Consider the following 26,076-nt stretch of genomic DNA (forward strand, 5'->3'; position numbering starts at 1 on the left):
TTTCCTCCTTCTGGAAGTTGGTTGGGATTTTGTAGAGTATGAGTTAAAAGGGTTGGATAGGGTTACCATTAAAGTTCCTTCTAACGTGGAGATTCTGATTACTTTTCCCCCTCCTCTACAGCCACTGCTGCCAGAGTGATTGACAGGTTTGATGAAGGGGAAGATGGGGAAAGTGATTTCCTGGCGGTGGGTAGCATTAGAAAACTGGCATCAGCCTCCCTCTTGGACACAGACAAAAGGTATTCTGGCAGGGCCACTTCTAGAAAAGCTTGGAAGAAGGACCATTGGGAGCAGACTCTGCCAGATTCATCTGGTAAGTAGACATTTGCATGGTACTTCCTATTTCTTCCCTACTTTTTTAAGGTTAAAGTTGTGTTTTTTTATGGGTTTGGCTTTTTTTTTTTTTTTCTTTCGATGATCTCTGCAAGACTAGTCTGTGTACCCCCACTTACTGTCCTAGGAGACACCATGATTTTCGCAGCACAAAGGACCTTAAGAGGTACTTAATTTCAGGTCATAAGCAATCTAAAGTTCAGAGCTATTAAGTTTCTGTAATCCTTATGTTTAGCCTAATGGTTCACCCTAAAATGGAGAGAAAGGCGGTGCATATTAGATATTGGAGAGGGCTATGTGTTGAAAAAGAATTACATCTGATGGACATGCTACTCATGGATTTTGACCCCTTTCCTTTGGTTTTTCTAGTCTTGCATTGGGTCACTGTATAATGATAATAGGTGAAGCTCGTTTTTTGCCATTGTAAAAATAGCATAATCCTTCCCTCTTCCCTGCAAGAGCCTTAGGAGGATGTGAGGACACGAGCTTATAGTTTTAAAACATTGTAAGTTTCTCAATGGGAATAAGGGAGGGACTGGATATGGTGATTACTGAGTGCATGCCATCTTTTTTTTCCCTTTAGAGAGGTGCCATGTTGAGAATCTATGGATAAGTATAAAAGAAACCATCATGCAGGTCTTGATACCCCTGATTTGGCCCTTGGTATAGTTCTGGGGGCTCCTGATAAGCTCATTTCACATTCTTTGTCTAGAGAGTGATAAAGGGACCAATCATGAGACAAATGTTATATTTATTGGCCTTTCACCATACGTCAGGCATTGTGGTAAGCTCATTAAGTGCTTAGAGACTGGAACACAGTAAGCTTCAAAGGATGTTGTTACTGTCATCATTATGTGTATCATTTCTTTTGGTACTCCAGTAGTTTATAAAGTTGGTAGTATTTATCCCCATTTTACAGGTAAGGAAATTAAGGGACAGTTTGGTTATGTAACTTGCTCAAGATCATACAGCTAGTGAGCAGAAGAACCAGGATTCAAATAAGGCACTCTGACTCCAAGATCTATACTCTTAACTACTATTCTATGAATATACCTTAATCTGAGAAATGGCACACATTTAAAGAACTTAAATGATTAATTTCTGCTTACTATTTTTGCACTTGTGGTTTTTTATTTATATTTTGACAGCCCTCTGTATGTCTTGAGTTTATATAGTTCTTTAAAGCAGTACTGAGGACCTATCTCATAAGCTGTTACTTATTTTTATTTATTTTTAAATGTTTTTAAATTTTTTTTAAAGATTTTATTTATTTATTTGACAGAGAGAGACAGTGAAGGAGGGAAGACAAGCAGGGGATAGCTGGAGAGGGAGAAGCAAACTCCCCAGTAAACAGGGAGCCTGATGTGGGGCTTGATCCCGGGACGCTAGGATCATGACCTAAGCCGAAGGCGGACACTTAACGACTGAGCCACCTAGCCGCCCATTTGCTTATGTTTAATCAATAAAATTATAATGTCTCCTTCACATGAAGCCAGTTCCTCACCTTTTCAGGAGAGTTAGATGTATCCTTTTCCATATACTGTGTACCAGTGACACTCTAATGATAATAATGATATGAATGTTGGCATGCATATCTACCACTCCCACCAGGCTGTGAACCCCTCCCCCCAGGTATTAACATTCTACTTGTCATTTCTTAGCTTTTTATCTATACCTGGCTCATAGTAGGTGCTTAATTTTAATTTTAAATTTAATTTTAAATCCCTTGCCCCACCCTTAAAATTTCTCCCTTCTCTGGGTTATCAAAACTTTGTCAAGTTTTGTAACTGTGTTACAAGTTTTGTAACTGTGTTACAGTTTCGAAGGGACTGTTTTTCCCACTAGAGCCTTTCATTAAGGTGAAACCCATGTTTTGTTCATCTTTGTTTTCCCTTTAGCATTTTAGAGGTAGTAGATGTATAATAAATATTTGAATTGAATTGAGTACAATAATAAACTTTATTTTTGATGGATGCTATAGTCCTTTATTTGAAGTGAAAGATATGGCCAGTGTTTGTCTCAAAGTGATGTCCATCTTTTTTCCTTCTTTCTTCTTTTGTTTAGACCAGGAGATACCTGATGAGGAAGAGTCTGGAGATGGAGATTCAGAGTGGCTGGGTCTGGAGGGATCCGATGAGGATGCCATGAGTGCTGCTGAGGAAGAAGAGTGTGATGATGACAGGGATAGTAGTCTGGCCTGGAAGAAGAGCCAAAACCGCGCTCAGAAAACACCGGGTTTTAGTGTCCAGAGCATCAGTGACTTTGAAAAGTTCACCCAGGGAATGGATGACCTTGGTAGCAGTGAGGAGGAGGAAGATGAAGAGGAGGAGGAAAGTGGCATGGAAGAAGGGGATGGGGAGGAAGACTCTGTGGGTGAGAGTGAGGAAGACAGAGCTGAAGACAGGAATAGTGAAGACGACGGTGTCGTGATGACGTTCTCTGGTGTCAGAGTTTCTGAGGAAGTGGAGAAAGGAAGAGCTGTGAAGAACCAGATAGGTTTGTACATGGTTTTGCTGTCGGCCTATTTTTCAGAGTGTCTGCTTTTGATCTCCTGCTTGTGTGTTTTGGCTGTTCCCTCAATCCTGTGTCCTTCCAATTAATTTGTGAAATGCCTCACCTACCTAGAGGCCTAAAGCTCCATTCTTTTGTGCTTAGCCAGTCATTTCTGCACTGAGCTGCTTGGCTGGTTCTGTCCTAGTACTTTGGCAGCTGTGGGATATTGAAGAGAAAACAGTTTTCTTTTCTCTTTGGACTTAAGCATTCCCTGTCTTGTATAGCAAATATTGGCTTCCAAGATAGTGAATTTATTTCTCCTAATGGCGAGTATTTTCATAGTAAGAAGCTGTGATAAAGCTGTGCTTTGTAGAGACTGGTGTGATTTCCTATCCCCCCAAGTCCCCAGCCCAAGAAGATTTTGTAACAGGAATGAAATTCTTTTTCCATTCTCAGCACTGTGGGACCAGCTCTTGGAAGGAAGGATCAAGCTACAAAAAGCTCTGTTGACTACCAATCAGCTTCCTCAACCAGATGTTTTCCCTATTTTCAAGGACAAAGGTGGTCCAGAATTTGCCAGCGCACTAAAAAATAGTAAGAATACTTATGCCAGTTGGGGATATTTAGAACCACTGGGATACATTGATGTACATTGTATTTGTAGCACCACAGAGTTGAAGAAGAGAAGATTTGATTTTAGTGATAATGTGGTACAGCATAGTTTCTACCTTTAAAAAAAAAAACTCAGCAATATAACTCCTATCAAATGAGGACAATTTTGATTGAAATTGGTTGGGTACTTGAGTCATGTCTATTCCAGTTTTCTTTCTTTTCTTTTTTTAAAAAATTTTATATATGTACTTATTTGAGAGTGAGAGAATGGGGCGGGGGGAGGAGCAGGGGGAGAGGCAAGCAGACTCCCTGCTGTGCATGGAGCCCAATGCCAGCCTGACCCCAGGAGGCTGAGATCATAACCTGAGCAGAAGTCAGGAGTCAGATGTTCAACTGATTGAGCCATCCAGGTGCTCCTGTTCCACTTTTCTCTTACCTGCCTTCACTTTCCTCCTCCCCTTTCCTTTGGCTTTCTGAGTTACTTCTTTAATGCTCAGAGAATTCTTATTTGCAAACCTGCTGGTATAGAACAAAAGAGAAAGAATGGAGAATGGTTGATTCTGTTCATTTTGGTAGTATCATGCTTACAGGATGCTTTTGGGGGTTTGTAGAAAACATGCTAAGATGTTCTTATTTATATCTCTCTTTGGGTTGCAGAGAGGGAGGGAAGGTGATGACTGCAGAGGGAGGAAAAAGTTTAGGGAGAGAATTGCTGAGCTATAAAGCCCAAGAATTGTAGAAGAGGGATTTAGAAATTGCTTGGTTTGCAGTCCCCTTATTTTACAGATGAGAAAACCAGGGCTCAGAGAGAATGAGTTACCCAAAGTTCTAGAGCTCACTCATGCACAGCAGACCAAGCTCAGGCTTTCCTGCCTTACTGTTGAGAAGTCTTTCTTCCATACCACCTAGCCCTCTGTGGGCTGTGTGCTGTGTGTCCAAGGGCACCAAAGGATGGGGGCAGAGGGAGATTTGGGCTTAGTGCACTGTGGTTAGAATTGCTATTCCTTATTTGCATGGGGAGACCTAAGTGTTTTCATTTGTTCTTTAAAAAAAAAATTTTTTTTTCAAAGATTTTATGTATTAGAGAGAGCATGCACAAGTGGCGGGGAGCCTAGTGGGTGGGCAGGGGAGTGGCAGAGGTAGAGGCAGAAGCAAACTCCTTGCTGAGCAGAGAGCCTGATGCAGGGCTCAAGCTCAGGACTCTGGGATCATGACCTGAGCCGAAGGCAGATGTGTAACCAGATGAGCCACCCAGGCGCCTCAAAACTTGTTTTTTATTATATTGTGGAGTTAGAATTGAAAGGAATCTGAGGAGGACATCTGCCTCCAGGTAGAATCACCTCAAACTCCGAAGTAAATATGTAGGATTTCTTGGATAGGGGATTCTGCAAACCTTTCTTGTGGGAAAATACCTGCTTTTTTTTTTTTTTTTTTTTTAAAAAAAAAAAAAACATGGACTCTGCCACACATGGGGCTTGGACTCACAGTCCAGAGATCAGGAGTCGCATGCCCTACTGACTCAGCCAGCCAGGTGCCCCAGAATATCTGCTTTAATTAGGAATTGCTTCCTAGGGTCCAGCCTTTAGATTTTATGTCCTGCTGTACTTGAAGTCAGGAACTCTGCAGATATTGTGAGCATAAATCTTTTATATCCCCTCCATTAGTTTTTCTCCCTTCTTAACCTTAAATAAATGATGGTTGGCAGTTTTCAAAATTTTTGAGATTTTTGGGGCACTTAACTGCTATTTCCTTCCTTCCTCCCTCCCTCCCTTCCTTTTTTTCTTTTTTTACTCTTTTTTAAGTAAATTCTTTGCCCAACTAGGGGCTCAAACTCACAACGCCAAGATCAAGAGTTGCATGCTCTACTGACTGACCGAGCTAGGCATCCCATTTGTCTGCTGTTTTTAATGCCCTGCTACCCTAATTCTTGGTATGCTTTGGAGTGAGACCTAGACTGCTCTAGGTTAAATGTCTGAAGTATTTCATGAGGAGACCTTTCCCATCTTGTTATTACTCTTCTTCTCTTCTTGCTTGATACTTTTCTTTCCTTTTTTTGATTCATCTTAAAATACTGCCTTTTTTTTTTTTTTTTGATTCACCTTAAAATACTATTTTTTAAAGGGTTAGTCCATGTCAGTTAGACATATTCTTGGGTACAAGTTTCTTTAGCTACTTTAGTATTATTTACTTTTTTTGCAATTGTTCTGATCTTCTTATTCTGTGTGTGGGGCGGGAGGGGAGGGTTGGTACTTAACCAATTCTCTCTTTGTCTCACTGGTAAACTCCAGTTACTGTGACAGATGTCTGTTATTGTCTGACAGGGTGGAGGAGGGAGAAGAAAAGCATGTTTGTTTAGTGTCACACATTCTAAGATTGGAGAGTATTCTAATAAGTAGCATTTCTGCGCACCTAAAGGGTGGTTAATTTTTTTTTCTTTAATATTTCTTCTAAAGATTTATTTATGTATTTGAGAGAGAAAGCATGGGGCGGAGGGCAGAGGGAGAGGGAGAGAGGGTTCCAAGCAGACTCTACGCTGAACGCAAAGCCAAGTCTCTCAACTCTGAGATCATGACCTGAGCGGAACCCAAGAGTTGAACACTCAACTGACTACGCCATCCAGGCATCCCTAATGTTTTATTTAAGTCATCTCTGCACCCAGCCAGGGGCTCAGAACTCATAATCCCAAGATCAGGAGTTGTATGCTCTACCAGTTGAACCAGCCAGCTGTCCAGAGTGGCTATTTTTTGTTTGTTTTTAATCTTCTTATGACAGTATGACATAATATGTTGTATATCTCCCTGTGTTGGTAAACAGTTTAAGAAAAACTGGGCTGCATTACTCAGGATACACCATTTATACTGTGTTACAATGCTGGTATGGAACCCAGCCAGAATTTGTACTGACCCCAGAACACGCACTGGAACTTACGGTCTTTGATTAAGTTTCTTGTCAGTTTGCTGGGTCTTTGTTTTGTTTTGTTTTAAAAACTTTATTTATTTATTTGAGAGAGAGAGAGAGAACATGAGAGGGGAGATGGTCAGGGAGAAGCAGGCTCCCTGCTGGATAGAGAGCCCAATAGGGCTGATCCCAGGACCCTGGGATCATGACCTGAGCTGAAGGCAGACGCCCAACCAACTGAGCCACTCAGGCGCCCCAGTCTGCTGGGTCTTAAAGGAGTTAAAGTTAGACCACCTGGCTTTAGATTCTATCTCAGTAGTGGATTTACTTAGGTGACTTTGGGCAGGTTACTTAACTTCAGAGCAAGAGGGCGATAGTATGGTTGTGAGGATTGAAGGACAACTGTCAGTGTAAGGCATTAGCACAGTGTCTGGCACATGGCACTCCACAGATGTTAGGCATGGGTGTTTTTCTGTTGATAGAGGCATTTGGTAATGATCACCCATGTGAGTGATGGCCATCAGTGTAATGACCATCACCCCCACTGTCTTCAGTGTTTTTTGACTTTTTATTAGTATTCAGATTCCTGTATAACTTGAATTAAGCATTTGTTCTGGGAAGTGCAGTATTACATTCTTTAATGCTTATAATTCAGCTTTTGTCTTATAACTATGAAAAGATGACCAGAGATTTCTGTAAAGTTTTTCCGGCGAGATAAACACAACACCAGGCAAAGTGGGTGCAAGGCAAGATTTATTAAAAACACTCTACAGCGAAGTTTCAGGGCTCAGGAGAGGGAGAGCCAGGAAAGTTACGCCGGGAGGAGGTGGGCACCCTCAGGCAAGGTTCCGTGACTCTGGAAATCAGAGTGGTGGAAGTCGCGCCCAAGGCAGGGAGAAGGGGGCTTTTAAGGGGCCTCGACGGGAGTTCAGGGGTCTTCTGGCAAGTTTTCCTTATTTGGATTTTTAGCCTGCTCATCAGGGTCCCATTGGTCCACTGGAACCCGGGGTGGGGGTCTAGATTCCCGCTTGTCAGGGTCCCATTGGTCCACGGGAGCCCGGGGCGGGAGGGTTTTCAGATTCCTGCTTGGGTCTTTGTTCTCCTGTCCGAGCTCAGGTTTTGTGGCGGGGACTTTAGCCATCTTAAGTAGCCCTTTCTTTCTGCCAGCCCAACAATTTACTTGCCACCAAAGCTAGCTTCTACCTCCTTGAAGCATTCAGTCTTTCCTTGAAATATTTGCCTTTGGCTTTGGTGACACTAGAAATGCTGTTTGGGTTCTCATGCCTCTCTGATTTCTTCTGGTTTTGGACTCCTTTTATCCTCTCAATGTCCGTTTCCTTTCTTGTGGGATCCTGTTCTGGGTTTGTGTTTTCTCGATCTCTTCTCTCCTTGTCACTGCTGTTTACTCTCATAGTCCTAAAATAGCCTCTAAAGAGGCAGGGTTTAACCACAGTACACTGATGAGCAGCATGCCATTCTAACGTTAGTACCCTAAACTCTCTTTTTGAGAAACTACGTAGGCTTCCCCAGCGCATGTGCACTGAGTTCTCAGTCGCCTCACCTTGGTGTTACATGTTGGTAATTATAACTCTTGAAGTGTTAAGTAGTTTCAAAGACATTTTTTGATATTTTAGTAGTTGTTTAAGTGGTAAGTCATGAAGTAACCTTAGCAAAATTAGGGGATTTTTCTGTGCCAAAGGCATTTGGCTTAACATTTCCTCTCTGTTTTTCTTTTCTTTCTTTTTTTTTTTTTAAAGTTCTATGGGCCTAGGAAGCCGATCTTTTATGTTGGTGGCAGTAGTGTATAAGGAAGAAGGGAAGTTACTTCAGAAAACTGGAGCATGAGTTATATAAAAATTGTCATGATGGACTATATCAAACATATATATAAAAGCATGGAGAATTGTGCAGTGAACCCACTTGCCTTTACCAGTGAAGCAGTCGTCAGCTCCGGCCAGTCTTATTTCATCTGTATTTATACTAGCTCTCTCTCTACTTCTGGATTAGTTTGAAGCACATAGTAGAGATTCTGTAATTTTATCAGTAAATCAGCATGTATCTCCAGAAGGGTTTTTTAGGGCCACCTGGGTGGCTCAGTTGTTAAGCGCCTGCCTTCGGCTCAGGTCATGATCCCAGGGTACTTGGATTGAGCTGGAAGCCTGCTTCTCCCTCTCCTACTCCCTCTGCTTGTGTTCCCTCTCTTGCTGTGTTTCTCTCTGTCAAATAATGAATAAAATCTTTAAAAAGGGGGGGTGTTTAAAATCACAATACTGGGGCGCCTGGGTGACTTATTTGGTTAAGTGTCTGGCTCTTGATTTCGGGTCAGGTCACGATGGCAGGGTCTCAGGCTCCCTGCTCAGGGGGTAGTATACTTAGGATCAGCTCTGTCTCCCGCTACCCCTCCCCCCGCTCATGCATGTACGTTCTCTATCTCTTTCGCTCACTTGCTCTCAAGTAAGTCTTTAAAAAAGAAAAAGAAAAATATCACATTGCTGTTATTTCACATAATAATATTAACAGTGATTTCTTAAGCATAACTGATTTTAATGGATGGGAGAATTGAGAGAGCATTTCTGTAACAGGTGCTCTCTACTATCTTTTTCAGAGTTTGCTCTATAGCTTTAAATGAAGTGATTAAAGGAAAGCCAAACTTCAGCCATAATAAGTTGACCTTTTAGTGAAATGCATGTTATTAGTGTATTTAATGAGATGCATTACAAACTGCAGTGAGCACCATGTTTCATTACAGGTCTAAAATGCAGTATCATTAAAGACCTTTAATAGAAACAATGGTTGACATTTTGCTATTTCCCATAAGCAAAAGAATCCACGCACATAATATAATGTAATATAAATATAGAGGAAGTGTTGAGAGTCTTTCCTTGCCTATGAGTATAAAAAGAAATTCCACTATTAATAAATTACATTGTATTTGCTCTCCTCCATCTTGCCATTTCTAGTTCATATTCACCCTCTCCTCCCTCTGTGGCTCTTTTCCCAGTCCTTCAAGAATTCTGACTTGAATAGACTACAGTTTTTGTTTTTTTTTTCTAAAAAGACACTTTTTTTTTTTAAAGATTTTATTTATTTATTTGACAAAGATCACAAGTAGGCAGAGAGGCAGGCAGAGAGAGAGTGGGGGGGGGAGCAGACTCCCTGCTGAGCAGAGAGCCAGATGTGGGGCTTGATACCCAGGACCCTGGGATCATGACCTAGGCCGAAGGCAGAGGCTCAACCCACTGAGCCACCCAGGCACCCCTAGACTACAGTTTTTAATGCTAATTTGATCTTAGCACCAGTAGACATCTTAAAAATAAGTTTTTCTTTTCTTTTCTCTTTTGGTTATTTATTTTGAGGGAGTGCAAGCAGGGGGAGGGGCACAGGGAGAGAGAATCTCAAGCGGACTCTGTGCTGAGCGTGGAGCCCAACACGGGGCTTGATCTCATGACCCTGAGATCCATGACCTGAGCTGAAATCAAGAGTTGGTCGCTTGACTGAGTCACCCAGGTGCTCCTTAAGAATAACTTTTGGGGCACCTGGGTGGCTCAGTGGGTTGAAGCCTCTGCCTTCGGGTCAGGTCACGATCCCAGAGTCCTAGGATTGAGCCCCAAATTGGGCTCTCTGCTCAGCGGGGATCCTGCTTCCCTTCCTCTCTCTCTGCCTGCCTCTGCCTCCTTGTGATCTCTTTCTGTCAGATAAATAAATAAATTCTTTAAAAAAGAAAAAAAAGAATAACTTTTTAAATTTTGAGTTAATCATGGGCAGTCATGGAGTTTTTATAGATAATGTTTCGTATTATTCACAACAATTTATTATTTATTTATTTATTAAAGATTTTATTTATTTATTTGTCAGAGAGCACAAGCAGGGGGGAGCAGCAGGCAGAGGGAAAGGAAGGCTGAGGGAGAAGCAGGCTCCCACTGAGCAAGGAGCCCAATGCAGGGCTCAATCCCAGGACCCTAGGATCATGACCTGAGCTGAGGACAGACGCTAACCTAGAGAGCTACCCAGGTGTCCCAAAATTGAACTAATTAATTAATTATTTATTTTAAAAAGACTTTTATTTATTTATTTGACAGAGAGATCACAAGTAGGCAGAGAGGCAGGCAGAGAGAGCGGGGAGGCAGGCTCTACGCTGACCAGAGAGCCGGATGTGGGGCTCGATCCCAGTACCCTGAGATCATGACCTGAGCTGAAGGCAGAGGCTTAACCCACTGAGCCACCCAGGCACCCCTCTTTATTTTTAGAGTAGGCAGTAGATTCACTGGGCTCAAAATGCAAAAAATACCAAACTCTCATATGGAAAAAATTTTGTTTCCTCCCCTTGTGCTACTCAGGAATTGCTACCAGTTAGTTCCCAGTCCCATAGACAACTAGTATTATCAGTGAAATTCTCTCCTTTTTAAATTATTTAGCTTCCTTAGGTGACAAATGCATGAACATCTATTTCTGTGTTCTCTCATTTAATACCTTATGGGTTCAAGGCAGAGTTTTCACAAATGATATGTCGAACCCTGAAACATTCTTAATTACTTGGAATAAATTTAAGTATAGCTTGGGACAGAGGTATTTGCAAGCTTCGCCTTGTGTAGCATTGTGTAGGATTAAAGACCCTCATTACTGTAGACTTCATCTAGCAAAAGTGATATAAGATCAATCTTTTTGTTTTAGCCAGTGTCTCATTTTTAAAAATATCTTTACTATTTTAATTATAAAATTATGTCATGCTTACTTCAGAAATTCAGAAAATACATAAAAGCATAAAGAAGAAGATAAGGATTACCTGCAGTACTACTGCCCAGAGGTAACCACAGTTGTCATTTTGATGAATAATCTTTCAGACCTTTCTCTGTGGTTACACACACATACACATGCTCCTTTGGGGGGTGGGGAGGAATATTATAAATATGTACTATTTTTAAGCTTATTTTTCCTACTTAATATTTCATTTCACGTCTGTTTATTTAGATATACGTCAGCATTTTCAGTGGCTACAGAATATTCCATTTTATAGATTTACTGCAGTTTATTTAACCAGTCTGTATTGATGGATGCTTAGGTTTATTCTGGCTTTTCACTTTCATAAAGCATACCTTGTTAACATCTCTGTACAGACATATTTGTGCAGTTTGTCTAAAAGTAGCCCTTCGATAGAAATATAATGTAAACCACATATGTAATTTAAAATTTTGTATTAGCTACATTAAGAAAAAGCCTAAGAAAACACATAAAATTAACTTTTAGTATATTTTATATTTTATTTAACCCCATGTATCAAAAATATTTTAACATTTAGTCAGTGTACAAATATTAGTGAGGTATATTACGTATCTTTTTTTCATATTGAATCTTTGAAGTCCAGAGTATAGCTGATGTTTATAGCTCATCTCAGTTTGGACTAACCACATTTTGACTGCTCAATAACCACATATGGCTAGTGGATACTCTATTGGACAGCATAGATCTGTATTTCCTGGAAATGCAATTGCTGGGACAAAGGGATTGTGCCACCCTTTTTCTTTAAACTTTTGGAATACATTGCCAAATTGGTTCTTAAAAGAATTGTAGCAATTGAAATTCTCATCTGTGACTGTTGTTTTCCTTCTGCTACCTCAGAGCATTATTGATCTCTTATTTTTCCTAAACTGTAGGTGGGAAACTAAGGCAGTCATTTTATGATAACTTTCTGTTTGAAATTTACATAATACCTATTGATTTAGCATTAAAATATATGCTGTGTTTTTGTATATTTATTGTGTAGGAGGACTTTTGGTCCCTGTTGAGCTGCTTATTACTTAATTTGTCCAACCTGGTTAATTGGCACTTACATCTCTGGATCACAGAGCAAGTGCTTTTCCAAAGTAACTGAGTGGTGGGACCAGGAGGAGAGTGTCAGCTTGTTACCCAATGACCACCTGCCTTGAAGAGACAAGTCCTTGGTCACAGAGCTGTGGAAGCATGAAAACAACTGCAACCAGTCTAGTCAGAAAATTTGGATTATTAGGGGGCGCCTGGTGGCTCAGTGGGTTAAAGCCTCTGCCTTCGGCTCAGGTCATGATCCCAGGGTCCTGGGATCGAGCTCCGCATCAGGCTCTCTGCTCAGCAGGGAGCCTGCCCCCCCCCGCCCCCTCTCTCTGCCTACTTGTGATCTCTATCTGATTAAAAAAAAAAAAGAAAAAGAAAAAAAAGAAAGAAAATTTGGGTTATTGGTTTGAGTTTCTTAGGAACTAGACTTGTCTTTGGCCACAGAAGCAAGAAGCCACCCTGACTTGGAGGAGCTTGTCTTGCAGTGGTTCCCTAGTGGGATTACCCGACTGCTGTATTCATGGGAAAGCCGTGTGGGTCATCCTGTGTTGTCATATGTTAATAAAAGATCTACTGGAACCAGGAACTAGGAACTAGGAACTTGAACTACACTAAGAACATTCTTCTTCATTGAGTGGCCCAGGAACCATGACTCTGAACACAGAGGAAACAAATCTAACTCTCCAGTTCTTCCTTCTTTATGTGGACGTTTAATTAACCCACTTTTAACTATAGACAGAGTGGATCTGGTGTTTAAACTTACAGCATGGTCCCTACCTGTAGTCATTTGCAGCAGTGTTTAATGGTGAAACTAGCTGTGTGCTCTGGAGTTTGAGGGGAGGAACTTGCTGGGTCCAACTCGGGGAGAGACAGTACAGTACTGAACTGATGATAGGCAGTTTTAGGGATTTTCAAGTTTTGTCAGAACTTGATTTTTGCTTTATGCTCAAGCTTGAGAACCTAACCACTGCATAAGATACTACTCTCCTTTATTACTGTTATTCATGTCTTTAAAACCTGTGCGTAAATCACTTTATTAATATCGTACAGGAGTATAGTAAGAGTACCAAGGCATTCCAGAAGACAGCAGTAACCCTTTGCCTTACAGTTAATCTCATTCTATTTCTGTTTTATTTCTATAGTTGTAGGTAGTTTATTTATATCTGTTTCTTGATTCATTTAGTCTCTGGTCTGAAAGATGAGAGTGCTACTGACAGGCTAAGTAAGCTGAGAATTGACCATTGAATTTATTAGCTTCATGGTGGTCAGCTGTGACCTTGGTGAGCAATTTTGTGGAGTGGGATACAGGCCTGACAGGAGTGGGTTTGCATGAGGATGGGAAAAAGGGATTTGAGAGAGTGAGTGTAGACGGTTCTTCGTAGGGATGTGGCTTTGAAGGGGAGCAGAGGGATGTGGCATTAGATGGAGAGGGATGTGGAGACAGAATTGTTTTGGTCATTTTGATTATTTTGAGACATGAGAAGTAAGCTTTGTATATGTTGATAAGAAAGGTTTATTTGCTGGAGCAATGTCCTTGGGTAGGTAAATGGACATGGGACCAGTGCACGAGAAGGGTGGCCTTTGATAGCAGTGTGCACAATTTAACTGTTATTGACAGTTGGGAAGGTTGTCTACAAATAGACACCAATAGGTAGGAGTCTGTGAAAACACTTTTTTTTTTTTTAAAAGATTATATTTATTTATTTGACAGAGAGAGAGAGAGAACAGCAGGGGGAGCAGCACACAGAGGGAAAAAGAAAAGCAGGCTCTCTGAGCAGGGAGCCTGATGTGGGGCTCAGTCCCAGGACCCTGGGATCATGACCTGAGTTGAAGGCAGACACTTAACAACTGAGCCACCCAGGTGCCCCTGAAAATACTCTTTTGATAGTTCTATTTTCTTCTAAATAGAAACCAAGGTCATAAATTATGAATGAGGAATAGGGGATGAGATAGCAGATATTTGGAGGAAAACATACACGGTAATCATCCCATTTCTTTCTGCTGCAGTTTTAGTCTGCCCTGCCACTACCGACCAGGAGCCCAGTGCTTTACCCCTGCCTTGACCCCTGGAGTTGAAAACCTATAAATTGCATGCATAGTGTTATTACCATGTAAATAAGGTGTAATAGCCAGGCAGGGAAGAACTGGAGAGTTACACTTCTTTCCTGTGTGTTCAGAGTCATGGTTCCTGGGCCACTCACTGGAGAATGTTCTTACTGTAGTTCAAGTTCCTAGTTCCTGGTTCCAGTAGATCTTTTATTAATAACCCTGCATCGGGGGCGACTGGTTGGTGCAGTCACTTGAGCATCCGACTCTTGGTTTTGCCTTGGGTGAAGATCTCAGGGTCTTGGGATGAGCCCTACCTTGGGCTCTGGGCTCAGCGGGGAGTCTGCTTGAGATTCTCTGCTTTTCCCTCTCGCCCTCCCCCTGCTTATGTTTGCATGCACTCTCTCTCTGTCTTTCTCAACTAAATAAATAAATCATAAAAAAAAAAAAAGACCCCTGCATCAGCTGCTTAAAACCATGCTGTATTTTTGTTTGCTTCACATTCAGACTACTAATCTATTCTGTCATTTTCCCCTTAGGTCTCTAATCCCTACCCCTACCACCCCCACTCCATAGCTCAGTTTTAGCTCAATCTTTTTCCCCCCAAACTTTAAATCATGCCATCTTTTCTAGTGTGTTTTCCTAGTTTGAATTGATTGTTTCCTGGGACTAGTGCACAGTTGTACCCCTGGAAATTTCTTTTCTTTTTTTCCATTGCTCTTCTTGGAGCTATTTTTGGGCTCTTTTGTCTTCCTTAATCTCAGTTTACTTTGTCAGTTTGTTGCCCAAAAATGTGTAGGGAGTAAATTATTTGAGTTCTTTTTTTTTCTTTAAATATTTTATTTGTTTGTCAGAGAGAGTTTTAGGCAGTTTTAGGGTTTCAGAGTTTGCGAGCACAAGCAGAGGGAGAAGCAGACTCCCAGCTGAGCAAGGAGCTGGATGCGTGCTCGATCCCAGGTTGCTGGGATCATGACCTGAGCTGAAGGCAGATGCTTAATTGACTGAGCCACCCAGGCACCCTTGTTTGAGTTCTTGTAGATTTGAAAATACTGTGCCTTCATTTTTCGTTGATATATTCTTAATTGATTGGGTATAAATTTCTAGATTTCTGGTGACTTTCCCTCAGAATTTGAACGTACTGCTCTATTCTAGTTTGCTGTTTCTGTTGCAACAAATTGCTATAAGCTTGATGGCTTCTGACAGCACACGATTATTTATTTATTTGTTATTTTACAGTTCTGGAGTTGGTAAGTCCTAAAACCAGGGCATCAGCAGGGCTGTGCTCCTTTTGGAGGCTCTAGGAGAGAATGTTTTCTTGGTATTCCCAACTTCTACGAACTGCCCACATTCCCTGGCTCATGGCTCTGCTCCATCTTCAAAATCAGTGTCATCCCTCCACCCTCTCTCTTTCTGACCCTGACCCTACTACCTTCCCATTACAAGGACCTCGTGGCTACATTGGGCCCACCTGGCTAATTGAGGATACTCATCTTACCTAGACCCTTAACACACGTCTACAAAGCCCTTTCACCATGTCAGGTAGCATATGCACAGGTTCTGGGGGTTAGGACGTGAACTTCTTCGGAGGGCCATTCAACCTACCACGTGCTCTATTTTCTTTATCTCAGTGTTTTTAGTGAGGAGGCAGTTGCTCCTCTAAGTTACATTCCTTCGTGGATGGCTTGTGTTGCTCTCTGGAAATGTTTAGGAATTTTACTTTTGGTTTTCTCAAATTGCCTGAAAAGATGTCTAGATATGGGTCCTTCTTCATTGTGCTGAGTGCTTCCTGGACCTGCCCTGTTTGCCTTAAGACTGGGTTCCTTCAGTTTGGGGAGATCTCTTCTAATATTTCTTTGATTAATTTCCTTCCCTCTGTTTACTCTGCTCTATTTTAGATACTAAACCTAGGTTAGGATTAAGTTGTGTCTCTTAGGTGTTTCTTGTCTAGCATTTTCCATCTCTCTGTGATTTTCTGTGTCTTTCTGATTTCCAGTTTTTCTTTTTTGAGGGGGGTTATCATTTTATCTGTGAGAGGCCCTTTGTTTTCTGAATATTCCTTTTCTGTATAATTAATGTATTTAAGTATATTACATATACTTACAAATTTTTGGTTTTGTTTCATATTTATTCTAGTTCCTAAAATTGTTCTATCTCCACTAGCTTTTCTGTTTACCTTGGAATTTTTACTTTTTTTTTTTAATACTTTATGTATTTTTTTATTCTTATTTTTTAAGTAATCTCTGCACCCAGCATGGGACTCAAACTCATGACCCCAAGATCAAGAGTCAACCAACTCTACCCCCTTCCTCTTTTAAATTTTTACCCAAGTTTTATATGTATGTAAAGAGTCATTTTATAAAGCATTATAGGAAAACCAATATCTACTGCCTATGTACCACTACTCCCTTGCCAGAACCTACTGTCCCAAAGCAACAATTTTATATATATCTTTTTTTTTTAAGATTTTATTTATTTATTTGACAGACAGAGATCACAAGTAGGCAGAGAGGCAGGCAGAGAGAGGAGGAAGCAGGCTCCCTGCTGAGCAGAGAGCCTGATTCGTGGCTCGATCCCAGGACCCTGGGATCATGACCTGAGCCAAAGGCAGAGGCTTTAACCCACTGAGCCATCCAGGCACCCCAATTTTATATATATCTTTAAGATTTATTGATTTGTTGGAGAGAGGGAGAGCATGAGTGTGCAGAGGGGAGGGGGGCAGAGGGAAAGGGAGAGGGACTCTTGAGCAGACTCTGCACTGAGTGTGGAGCCTAACCTGGGGCTCGATCTCAGGACCTTGAGACCATGATCTGAGCCGAATCCAGGAGTCAGACATTCAACTGACTGTGCCACCTAGGTGTCTTAAAGCAGTAATTATATTTTTAATTGTTTTGTTGTTTTTTTTGGAATCCACGGATTTCTCTCCATATCTCTAATGAACAAGTTTTATTTCTACTTCATTTTTCAGTTTTGGGCATTATCTATTGGTGCTTCATTATGAAAAGGAGGATTTAGCTCTTGTTCCTCCTACACTCATACACAGTTTCTGTCCCTTCGTGGTTGTATATTATAATTTGGTTAGATCAATAGTCCGTATTTACATTATTATGTCTATGTAAACACCATTCCCAGCTGAACCGTGTACTATATATACTATGATTATTTGTCCTTTCCCACACATCATTTTGTTTTCTAGAGTTAATCATTGTTACATTTCTGTTTGTATTGTTTTCTGTGCAGTTATTTAAGCCCAAACTTTTCTCTAGTTGTCTACATTTCCCTGCAAGATTTTCAGTTGCGTCAGATATTCTGCCCGTTTATTTTCCTGAATAAGTCTGTTTCAGAGCCTTTTGACCTGCTCTAATCTGGACTCTTCACCTTTTCTGGTGCCCAGCTATGATGCTGGCATCTCCCTCCATCATCCTGGGGATTACCTTAGCTTCTCACTTCTGTGCATCTCCTATTCCAGGATCTTTCTTGACTTAACTCCCTTATTTTGGAGCAGTATATCCGTTAGTAGTTTGCTGAGAAATGGTGCAGGAGATGTAAACTGTTTTGACCTTGGTTGCTGAAAATGTCTTTATTCTGTCATCATGATTGATTGTACAGAATTCTATATAATGTAGAATTGTGTATAGAATTCTATAAAATATTCCTTTGCCTTCCACTCTCTGAAGTTACTCTTTTTTTTTTTTTTTAAGTTTTTATTTATTCAATTGACAGAGAACAAGCAGGGGGGGAAGGGAGAAGCAGACTCCCCTCTGAGCAGGGAACCCGACACAGGGTTCCATCCCAGAACCCCGGGATCATGACTGTAGCCAAAGGCAGATACCCAACCAACTGAACCATCCAGGCGCTCCCAGAATTGCTCTTGATAAGTCAGAAGCCATTCTGATTCCTGATCTTACTGTTTTTTCCTCCCCTTTTGGAAGCTAGGGACTTCTCTTTGCGGAATTCTGAAATTTCATGATGCTGCACCTTGGTGTAGATCTGTTTTAGCCACTGCGTGGCATACTCGCAAGACCTTTTTTACCTGGGCACCCATCTTTTAGTCCTGGAAATTTCCTTGAAATTGTTCATGATTTCCTCTCTGTTTTTTCTTTCTCTTTTTGGAAGACATGTCATTTGATCTTAATCTGTCCCTCTGATTCCCTTCTTTCTTCCTCTTCAATTTTCCATTCTCTCTTTCTTTTCTTTTATGAGTCTACCTTTTTTTTTTTTTAGATTTTATTTTTAAGTAATTTCTATACTCAACTTGGGGCTCAAGTCACACATTCCATTGACTGAGCCAGACAGCTGCCCTGGTTCTACTTTCTAAGACACTTCCTCAGCTTTATTTTCAATCCTTCCATCGGGCATTTTTATTTCTTCTATCATTTCAATATTATTTCTCTGAGGATATACATTATACATATTTTCTTAAGTGTTCTTCTTACATAGTTTGTTCCCTCCATGCTTTTTTTTTTTTTTTAAGATTTTATTTATTTATTTGACAGAGAGAGAGATCACAAGTGAGCAGAGAAGCAAGCAGAGAGACAGGAGGAAGCAGGCTCCCTACTGAGCAGAGAACCTGATGCAGGGCTCGATCCCAGGACCCTGAGATCAAGACCTGGGTGGAAGGCAGAGGCTTAACCCACTGAGCCACCAAGGGACCCCCATGCTTTTTTTTTTTTTTTTAAGTTTATTTTTTTTCCAAGATTATATTTATTTGAGAGAGAGAGAGAACATTAGCAGTGGGAGAGGCAGGGGGAGAAGCAGACTCCCCGCTGAGCAGGAAGCCAGCTGTGGGGCTGGATCACAGGACCCTGGGATCATGACCTACGCAGAAGGCAGACGCTTTCCAACTGAGCCATCCAGGCACCGCGTTCCCTCTTTGTTTTCTTTTCTCTTGTTTTAACCCCTGTATAACATGAAAGATGTTTTTCTTAGATGTTTGGTAATCATTTCCATCTCTTTTGACTTTTAAGAGTAGGGTACTAGGGTGCCTGGCTGCTTGTTGGAAGAGCCTGCAACTCTTAATCTCAGGGTCAAAAGTTTGAGTCCCACGTTGGGTGTAGAGATTACTTAAATAAATAAAACTTAAAAAAAAAATAGGGTACCAAAAAGTCGATTAGAAGTTTTATATGTTGAGATAGGGCTCTTTTCTGTGTTTCCCATTGTGAAGTGATCTGTGTGGGCCATATTTGGGAAACCCCAGTGTCAATATGTTTGGCTCTTTGCTCTTTATGGGATCATAGTAGCTAGAGGAATGCCAGCATTCTAGTAGGCGGGCAGGCTGGGGGTCTGAGCATTCAATCTCTGGACTTCAATTTATTTCCTCTGTTTTTAATATTATGGCCTTTGCCCTCCACTCTCTGGTGTCCCCTTATCTAGAGACGCTCTATGTAACTCTCTTCAGCGAATAAAGCTCTCAGCTTCTGCCTGTGGGAAAGGATCTGATATATTGACTGCTTTAGCCCTGTCTTGCTCTCCTCTTCTAGAGGTGCCCAGCACTGCCAGTTCCTGAATCTCCTGGGGTTTTGTTCATGGACCATAGGGGGACTGCTTCTCATTCTTCTTCACTGCTAACACCAGAGTCAACCTGCTCAGGTTTGTTATGTCAGTTATTAATTTGTCTGCTTTTTAAAACCTGGTTTATTGAGGTATAATTGACATACAGGAAACTGTATATGGACCATCTCATGCTTCCCATTAAAGCCACATCCCTAGAAAGAGTTGTCTGTATTCATTATCTCAGATCCCTTTTTCCTGGTTTCTCATGAATCCATTCCAGTCAAGCCCGTATCTACCATTCAACTCAAACTGCTTACTAAGGTCACAGATGTACCCCCCCATGGCTCCTTGCTAAATGAAATGTTCAGTTCTTAATCCTCAGCTTGCTTAATCTGTCAGCATTTGTACAATATGACATGTATACACCCTTGAAACCGTTATCACAATGAAGACAATGAACATATTCCTCATCCCCAGAAGTTTCTTCAGCTTCTTTATAATCTTTCCTTCCCATCCCTCCCTGTCCCTAAGCAACCATTAATCTGTTTTTTGTCACTTTAGATTAGTTTGTGTTTTCTAGAATTTTATATAAATGGAATCCTACAGTTTGTACTTTTTAAAAATCTGTCTTTCACTCAGTATAATTATTTTGAGATTCATCCATGTTTTTGCATATGTCAGAAGTTCATTGCCTGTTACTGCTGAGTGCTGTTTCATTAGATGGATATACAGAGTTTGTTTTGGTTCCAGTCATCAGCTATCACAAAGTTGTTGCGAACATTTGCCTGCATGTTTTTATATGCATATACTTTCATTTCTCCTAAGAATGGAATGGCTGAGTCACATGGTTAGTGTATGTTTAACTTTTTTTTTTTTTAATTATTTCTGTTTTTTAAGCAATCTCTACACTCAGTATGGGGCTCAAACTCACAACCTTGAGATCAGGAATTGCATGCTATATTGACTGAGCCAACCAGACACCCCAGTATATGTTTAACTTTTAAAGAAACTGCTCAGCTGTTTTCCAGAGTGTTTATACCATTTTATAATCCTACCAGCAGGGTTGTGTAAGAGTTCCAGTTGCTCCACATGAATATTTGGTGTGGTCATTCTTTCTTTCTTTCTTTCTTTCTTTTTTTTCCCCCAGATTTTATGTATATATTTGACAGAGAGAGAGAGATCACAAGTAGGCAGAGAGGCAGGCAGAGAGAGGGGGGGAAGCAGGCTTCCCACTGAGCAGAGAGCCCGAAGTGGGGCTCAATCCCAGGACCCTGGGGTCTGGATCTGAGCCGAAGTCAGGCATTTAACCAACTGAGCCACTCAGGCACCACTGGTGTGGTCATTTTTTTTAATTTTAGGGATTTTTTTTTTTTTTTTTTTTTTTTTAGGTTTATCTGAGAGAGAGAGAGTGAGCATGTGTGAGAGAATACAAGCCAGAGGAGGGACAGATGAGGAGGGAGAAGAAGAGAGAGAATCTCAAGCAGACTCCGTGCTGAGCATGGAGCTAGACTCAGACCTCCATCCCATGACCCCAAGACCAATGACCTGAGACAAAACCAAGAGTCAAGACACTCATCCACCTAAGCCACCCAGACGCCCCTAGGCATGCTAATAACTAGATCATTGACTTTTTAGCTTAAGAAACTGAGTTGCTGTCATCTGTCTTATACTTTGTCATCTTTGTGGGTTTATTCCTTTAAAAGTTACTTAAATCAGTGAAATAGAATAGAATCAGAAATAGACTGACACAAATCTAGACAACTGACTTTTTATAAAGGTACAAAGTCAGTTCAGTGAAGGAAGGAAGGAAGGAACATATATTTGCTGATGTCCAGCAGAACAACTTAGATGTTTGAACTAATGGTGCTACAACAATAGCATATTTATTTGTTAAAGAATGAACTACAACCTGTAGCTTATACTCTGTACAAAAATTAACACAAAATAGATCAGTGACTTAAAAGTGAAGCAGAACTATAAGGTGTTTCGAATAAAACGTGGGAGAAAAATCTTCATGACCTTGGGTTAGCCAAAGAGTTTTTAGATATGACATCAAAAGTGTGATCCATAAAAGAACAAATTGAGGGTTGGGCTAACTCAGAATTCAAATCTTTTGCTCTGTGAAAGATGTGTTCACGGAATGAAAAGACAGGTTACAGACCTAGAGAAAATATTTGGAAATCGGACACATCTAACAAAGGACTTATGTCTAGAATATGTGAAGACCTCTCAAAACTGAAAATAAAAGGGGGACAAAAGATTTGAACAGGAACTTCCACAAGAAAAGTAAATACTGGCAAAGAAGCACATGAGAAGGTATTTAACGTAATCATTAGTGTTGAGGGAAATGAAGATTAAAACCACAATGAAATTCCACTGTATACCTATTAGAATGACTAAAAACAAACACCTAACAACACCAGGTGACACCTAGGATGCAGGCCAATCAGACTTGCAGACAGTACTGGTGGGAATGCAAAGGAGTACTGCCACTTCGAATGAGAATTGAGTAGTTTTTTATGAAGTTGAACATACATTTGCCAATTTCCAGCAGAACAACTTAGATGTTTACCATAGAGAAAAGAAAGCATATCTGCACACAGAGACTTGTATATGCATGTTTCACTTGATCTTAGCCAAAAGGCCGAGAAGCGATGTATATGCATGTTTATAGCAGCTTTATTTACCATCATCAAAAAATAGAAACAGCCCAAATGCCCTCCAGTAGGCACATAAATAAATTGTGGTACCTTATTCAGCAATAAAAAGGAGCAGACTTGATAAATGCAAAAACGTGGATGAATTTCAGTGGTCTTATGCTAAGTGAAAGATGCCAGTTTCAAAAGATTATGTACTTTGCAGTTTATGTTGCCATTTTGGAAAAGATACAACAGGGATAGAGAACACATCGGGGGGGCTGGCAGAGGTTCGAGGTGGGTGAGAGGTTTGACTGCAGAGGGGCAGCAGCCCTGTTCTCTTTGTTCTGGAAGTTTCTGTTTTCCTTCGAGTGTTTCCCACCTGTTTTTCCATAGTTCCACTGAACTCTACAGCTTGGCTTGATTGTGGACATTTTGCTTGGATTGAGGGGGTGACGGGGGGATAGTTGTGTGCTTATTCCCAGATAAGTCTAGGAATATTTCTTATGGTAATGGATACATGATATTCTAGGGATGGAGGAATGGGCTACATCAACCTATAGTGTCATTTTTTGCTTGAAAAATATATCTTTGGTACTAAAACCTTACCCAGAAGAGAATAATAGATTGCACAGAGCTTCTAGATTTTGATGTGGGTTAGAACTGAAAAATGAGATGTCTTTAAACTCTTTTTCCTTCTCTCTTTGATAAGTGATATAATGTGGTTTGGACACTCAGAGATTCCTGAGATTCCAGGTTCTGGTTGATGATTTACTGCAAAATTGCTTATAAATTGAAGTAGAAAATGTTTTGCAGACCTGGCAGCTTTCTGGCTTCACACCCATTTGTCACCCAGCATTTCCCTTTGTGTATAGAACAAGAATTAATTAGGCTGCACTGCAGGAAAAGTTTATGGCTATAATTTATATAGGATGAATTTCTTTTTAAAGAGACAGCATTGTTTTGTTATACCTATATACATATAAGTGTGTATATATATAAAGTGATTTTTTTCTCTTAAAGCAGCATCTGTGCTTCCTGAGTAAGCCTTCATTTTTCTGCTTAGTGCAAGACATTGGTGGACTAGATGCTTTTATAGTGATTGCTTTCTGATCAAACTGTTGGTTTTCTGTTTCTTGTTTTTAAATTCATTTTGTGCTAGTGAGCGGTACTCAGTTGTAAGTTTGCATTTTAGACATCGGTCAGACTCGTCTGGTTTCCAGAGCTTTGTATTCTTTTGGTCTCTTCGAAGACTTAGGATTCTGTCTTTTTTTTTATAGGGTCTTGCTCATTCAATTAATGTTTTCATAATCAATGCAAGTCAGAACTTGCAATTTGTTCCTGATTTGCACATTAAAGAGCTCCATTAATTAAGGATCCTGGTGTTTGGCATGTTCCCGCAGGATCTGTGCATTATTTACACGGTGAAAGTGCAAGATGCACGCTTCGCAGTTGTAGTGGCAATTGCAGTTAATCCTGCTTTTTCTCTTTCTTTCTTCTTTTTTTCTTTTTTGCTCGTGAATAACAATTAATTCACAACTCATTGAAACTCCTAAGGGATACATTGGACCAAAATAGGAACAAGTGATCCAAATGAGGGGGCCACAGTGGAAGAGTAGAAAGTAAATCCTTTGTTTAAAAGGGGAAAATCCCCCTGGAAGACACAGTGAATTTATGTGTTTGGTTTTTGTGGGTTATTGCACTTGGCTGCATATGAGAGGCATAATGGCATTGAGTTGTAATTCTGTTTACTCTGATTTTGCAGATTTGTTTCCTCTCTGTAATAATAGTTGTACTGATAAATGAAATTGCCTTTCAGAACCCAAATGACCCCAGAGGTTTAGACAGACATACCCCTATGCTTATGTCAAGTAAGCTGTTTCACAATATTCCTATTTTTAGTTGCTTTTTCATGGAATCCCTTCCCGGAGTGTTTGGGTTCTGTTACCATTTTTTCTTTTGGAAGCCGAGTCTAAGGCCAAGGTGTGTAAGAGGGTGTAAAATGTTTGGAAACCTGAAATCAGATCACTGGTTCAGCAGGTTCCTCCTTTCTGGTCTCAGCCATAGCTAATGCTTGTCTATTCCTGATGCATTTTTCCTAATAGTAGCTAGTCTGTCTTTAAAAATACTATGAGAAGCTGCAAAGGATTTTCAAGAGTGGAGACTTTTTTCTCTGATATTTACGAAACTTCCTAGGGATTTTGTGGGACTTAATTTGCCCTTATGTTCTTCTGCCACGATAGATATAAGTATATAAAATCCATATATATCTTCATATAAGTATGTGTATATATAATATTCACTGTAAAAATAATAAATACAGTATTGACGTATGTAAAGGAAGAAGTAAACGTTTTCCCACTTTCCCAAATCCCTGTACTTTCTTCTCAGAGAAAACAATGTGAGGTGTATTCTCCCAGACACTTTAATATGTATATATTTTCTTCCACTAAATATATTTTTTCCACTAAGTTTTGGTGGAAGTTTGATGAGGGGAGAGGATGGGAAGACCAGTCTGAGAAAAAAAAAAGCTATACATTTGCTTAAGAATTATCTTAGAAAGAATCTGAATGTCGTGATACCTTTAAGACATAATTCTCTGTTGATTATTATAATTGTTGTATTTATAGTCTTACCCCAAATAAGTTTCTCCATATGATTTGCTTTGAAAGTTTATTGTACTTGGATTGCACTTGATTTTAGTTTGAATTCTTTGGTAATTTTTAATTAACTTTCATATGATATTGTTTGTTTTGCTTGTTTAGTTTCAGATCTGTCACATGCTGTTTTTCTTGAGGCATTTGGATAAATTAGCCTTTGGATAATACCTAAAATGCTACTATTTTGAGAAGAGTTTCTAACTAGCTATTCATACAAGGAAAATTTTTATTATTATTTTGTAAAGAATCTCTATGCCTGGTGTGGGGTTTAAATTTACGACCAAAATCAAGAGTTGCACACTCAACTGACTGAGCCAGCCAGGTTCCGCCCCACAAAATAAAAGGAAAATTTTTATGTATAGACAAGCTGTGTAGACGGTCTTAAAGATTCTTACATTCTCAAGATGGTACATGAATGTTATGTAGTGAGGGTTAGGGGGAAGGGCAGAGACAGACGTTCTAACTTAAGTTCTAATTAGAAAGCATTTCTGGTGTCCTCAGTAAGACTTACATGGTAAAAGAATATGACTGAAAAGAAATCAAATGTGATAATTTGAGAATCAGGATGATCAATTTACTTCCATCTCAGTATTTTCATTGTGTACGTACAATGTCAGATGCCCTTATTCTTAGAACTAATAAAAATAGCTCTTGTTTGGTCCTCATGCACTTCTGTCCAGGCACTGTCTGTTAAGTTGTTCACAAATGTCTCTTTTAGTCCCCACAGCAGCCTGTGAAATAGGTGCTAATACTGGCACAGTACATATGGAGACGTGAAGCCTTGGAGAGGCTTAAGGAACTTGCATACGGTCACATGTTGGTCACATGTTCATTAGAGGCAAAGTCAATGTCGCTACTGGGGTCTGCCCCACTACATAACCTCTGCTTTTGGCCATACCACGAAACCACTGTGCATGTACTTTAACTCTTTTGTCTGTTGGGTTTTTGTTTTTTTTTAACATTTATTTATTTATTTATTTATTTGAGAGAGTGCTCCTTTGAGCTGGGAGGAGGGGCAGAGGGCAAGAAAAGATCCCAAGCAGACTCTCGCATTAGTGCAGAGCCCACCGACCCCAGGCTCAATCTCTGAGATCTTGGACTCT

At 40.3% G+C, this 26,076-nt stretch overlaps 1 protein-coding gene across 2 annotated transcripts in view; it reads left to right on the plus strand.

Moving 5' to 3' along the window:
- AATF (apoptosis antagonizing transcription factor) overlaps window positions 1-26,076 on the plus strand; it is a 98,621-nt gene that overhangs the window by 1,097 nt on the left and 71,448 nt on the right. For both annotated transcript variants that reach the window (XM_045070018.1, XM_013053613.1), the window contains exons 2-4: window positions 122-313; window positions 2,398-2,829; window positions 3,283-3,420. In XM_045070018.1, coding sequence (XP_044925953.1) covers window positions 122-313; window positions 2,398-2,829; window positions 3,283-3,420 — 762 coding nt within the window. The remainder of the gene's footprint in view (window positions 1-121; window positions 314-2,397; window positions 2,830-3,282; window positions 3,421-26,076) is intronic.

This window comes from Mustela putorius, unplaced genomic scaffold (genome assembly GCF_011764305.1).
Source record: "Mustela putorius furo isolate JIRA1106 unplaced genomic scaffold, ASM1176430v1.1 tig00003962_pilon_pilon_pilon, whole genome shotgun sequence".
In the NCBI taxonomy this organism is placed as follows: Eukaryota; Metazoa; Chordata; class Mammalia; order Carnivora; family Mustelidae; genus Mustela; species Mustela putorius.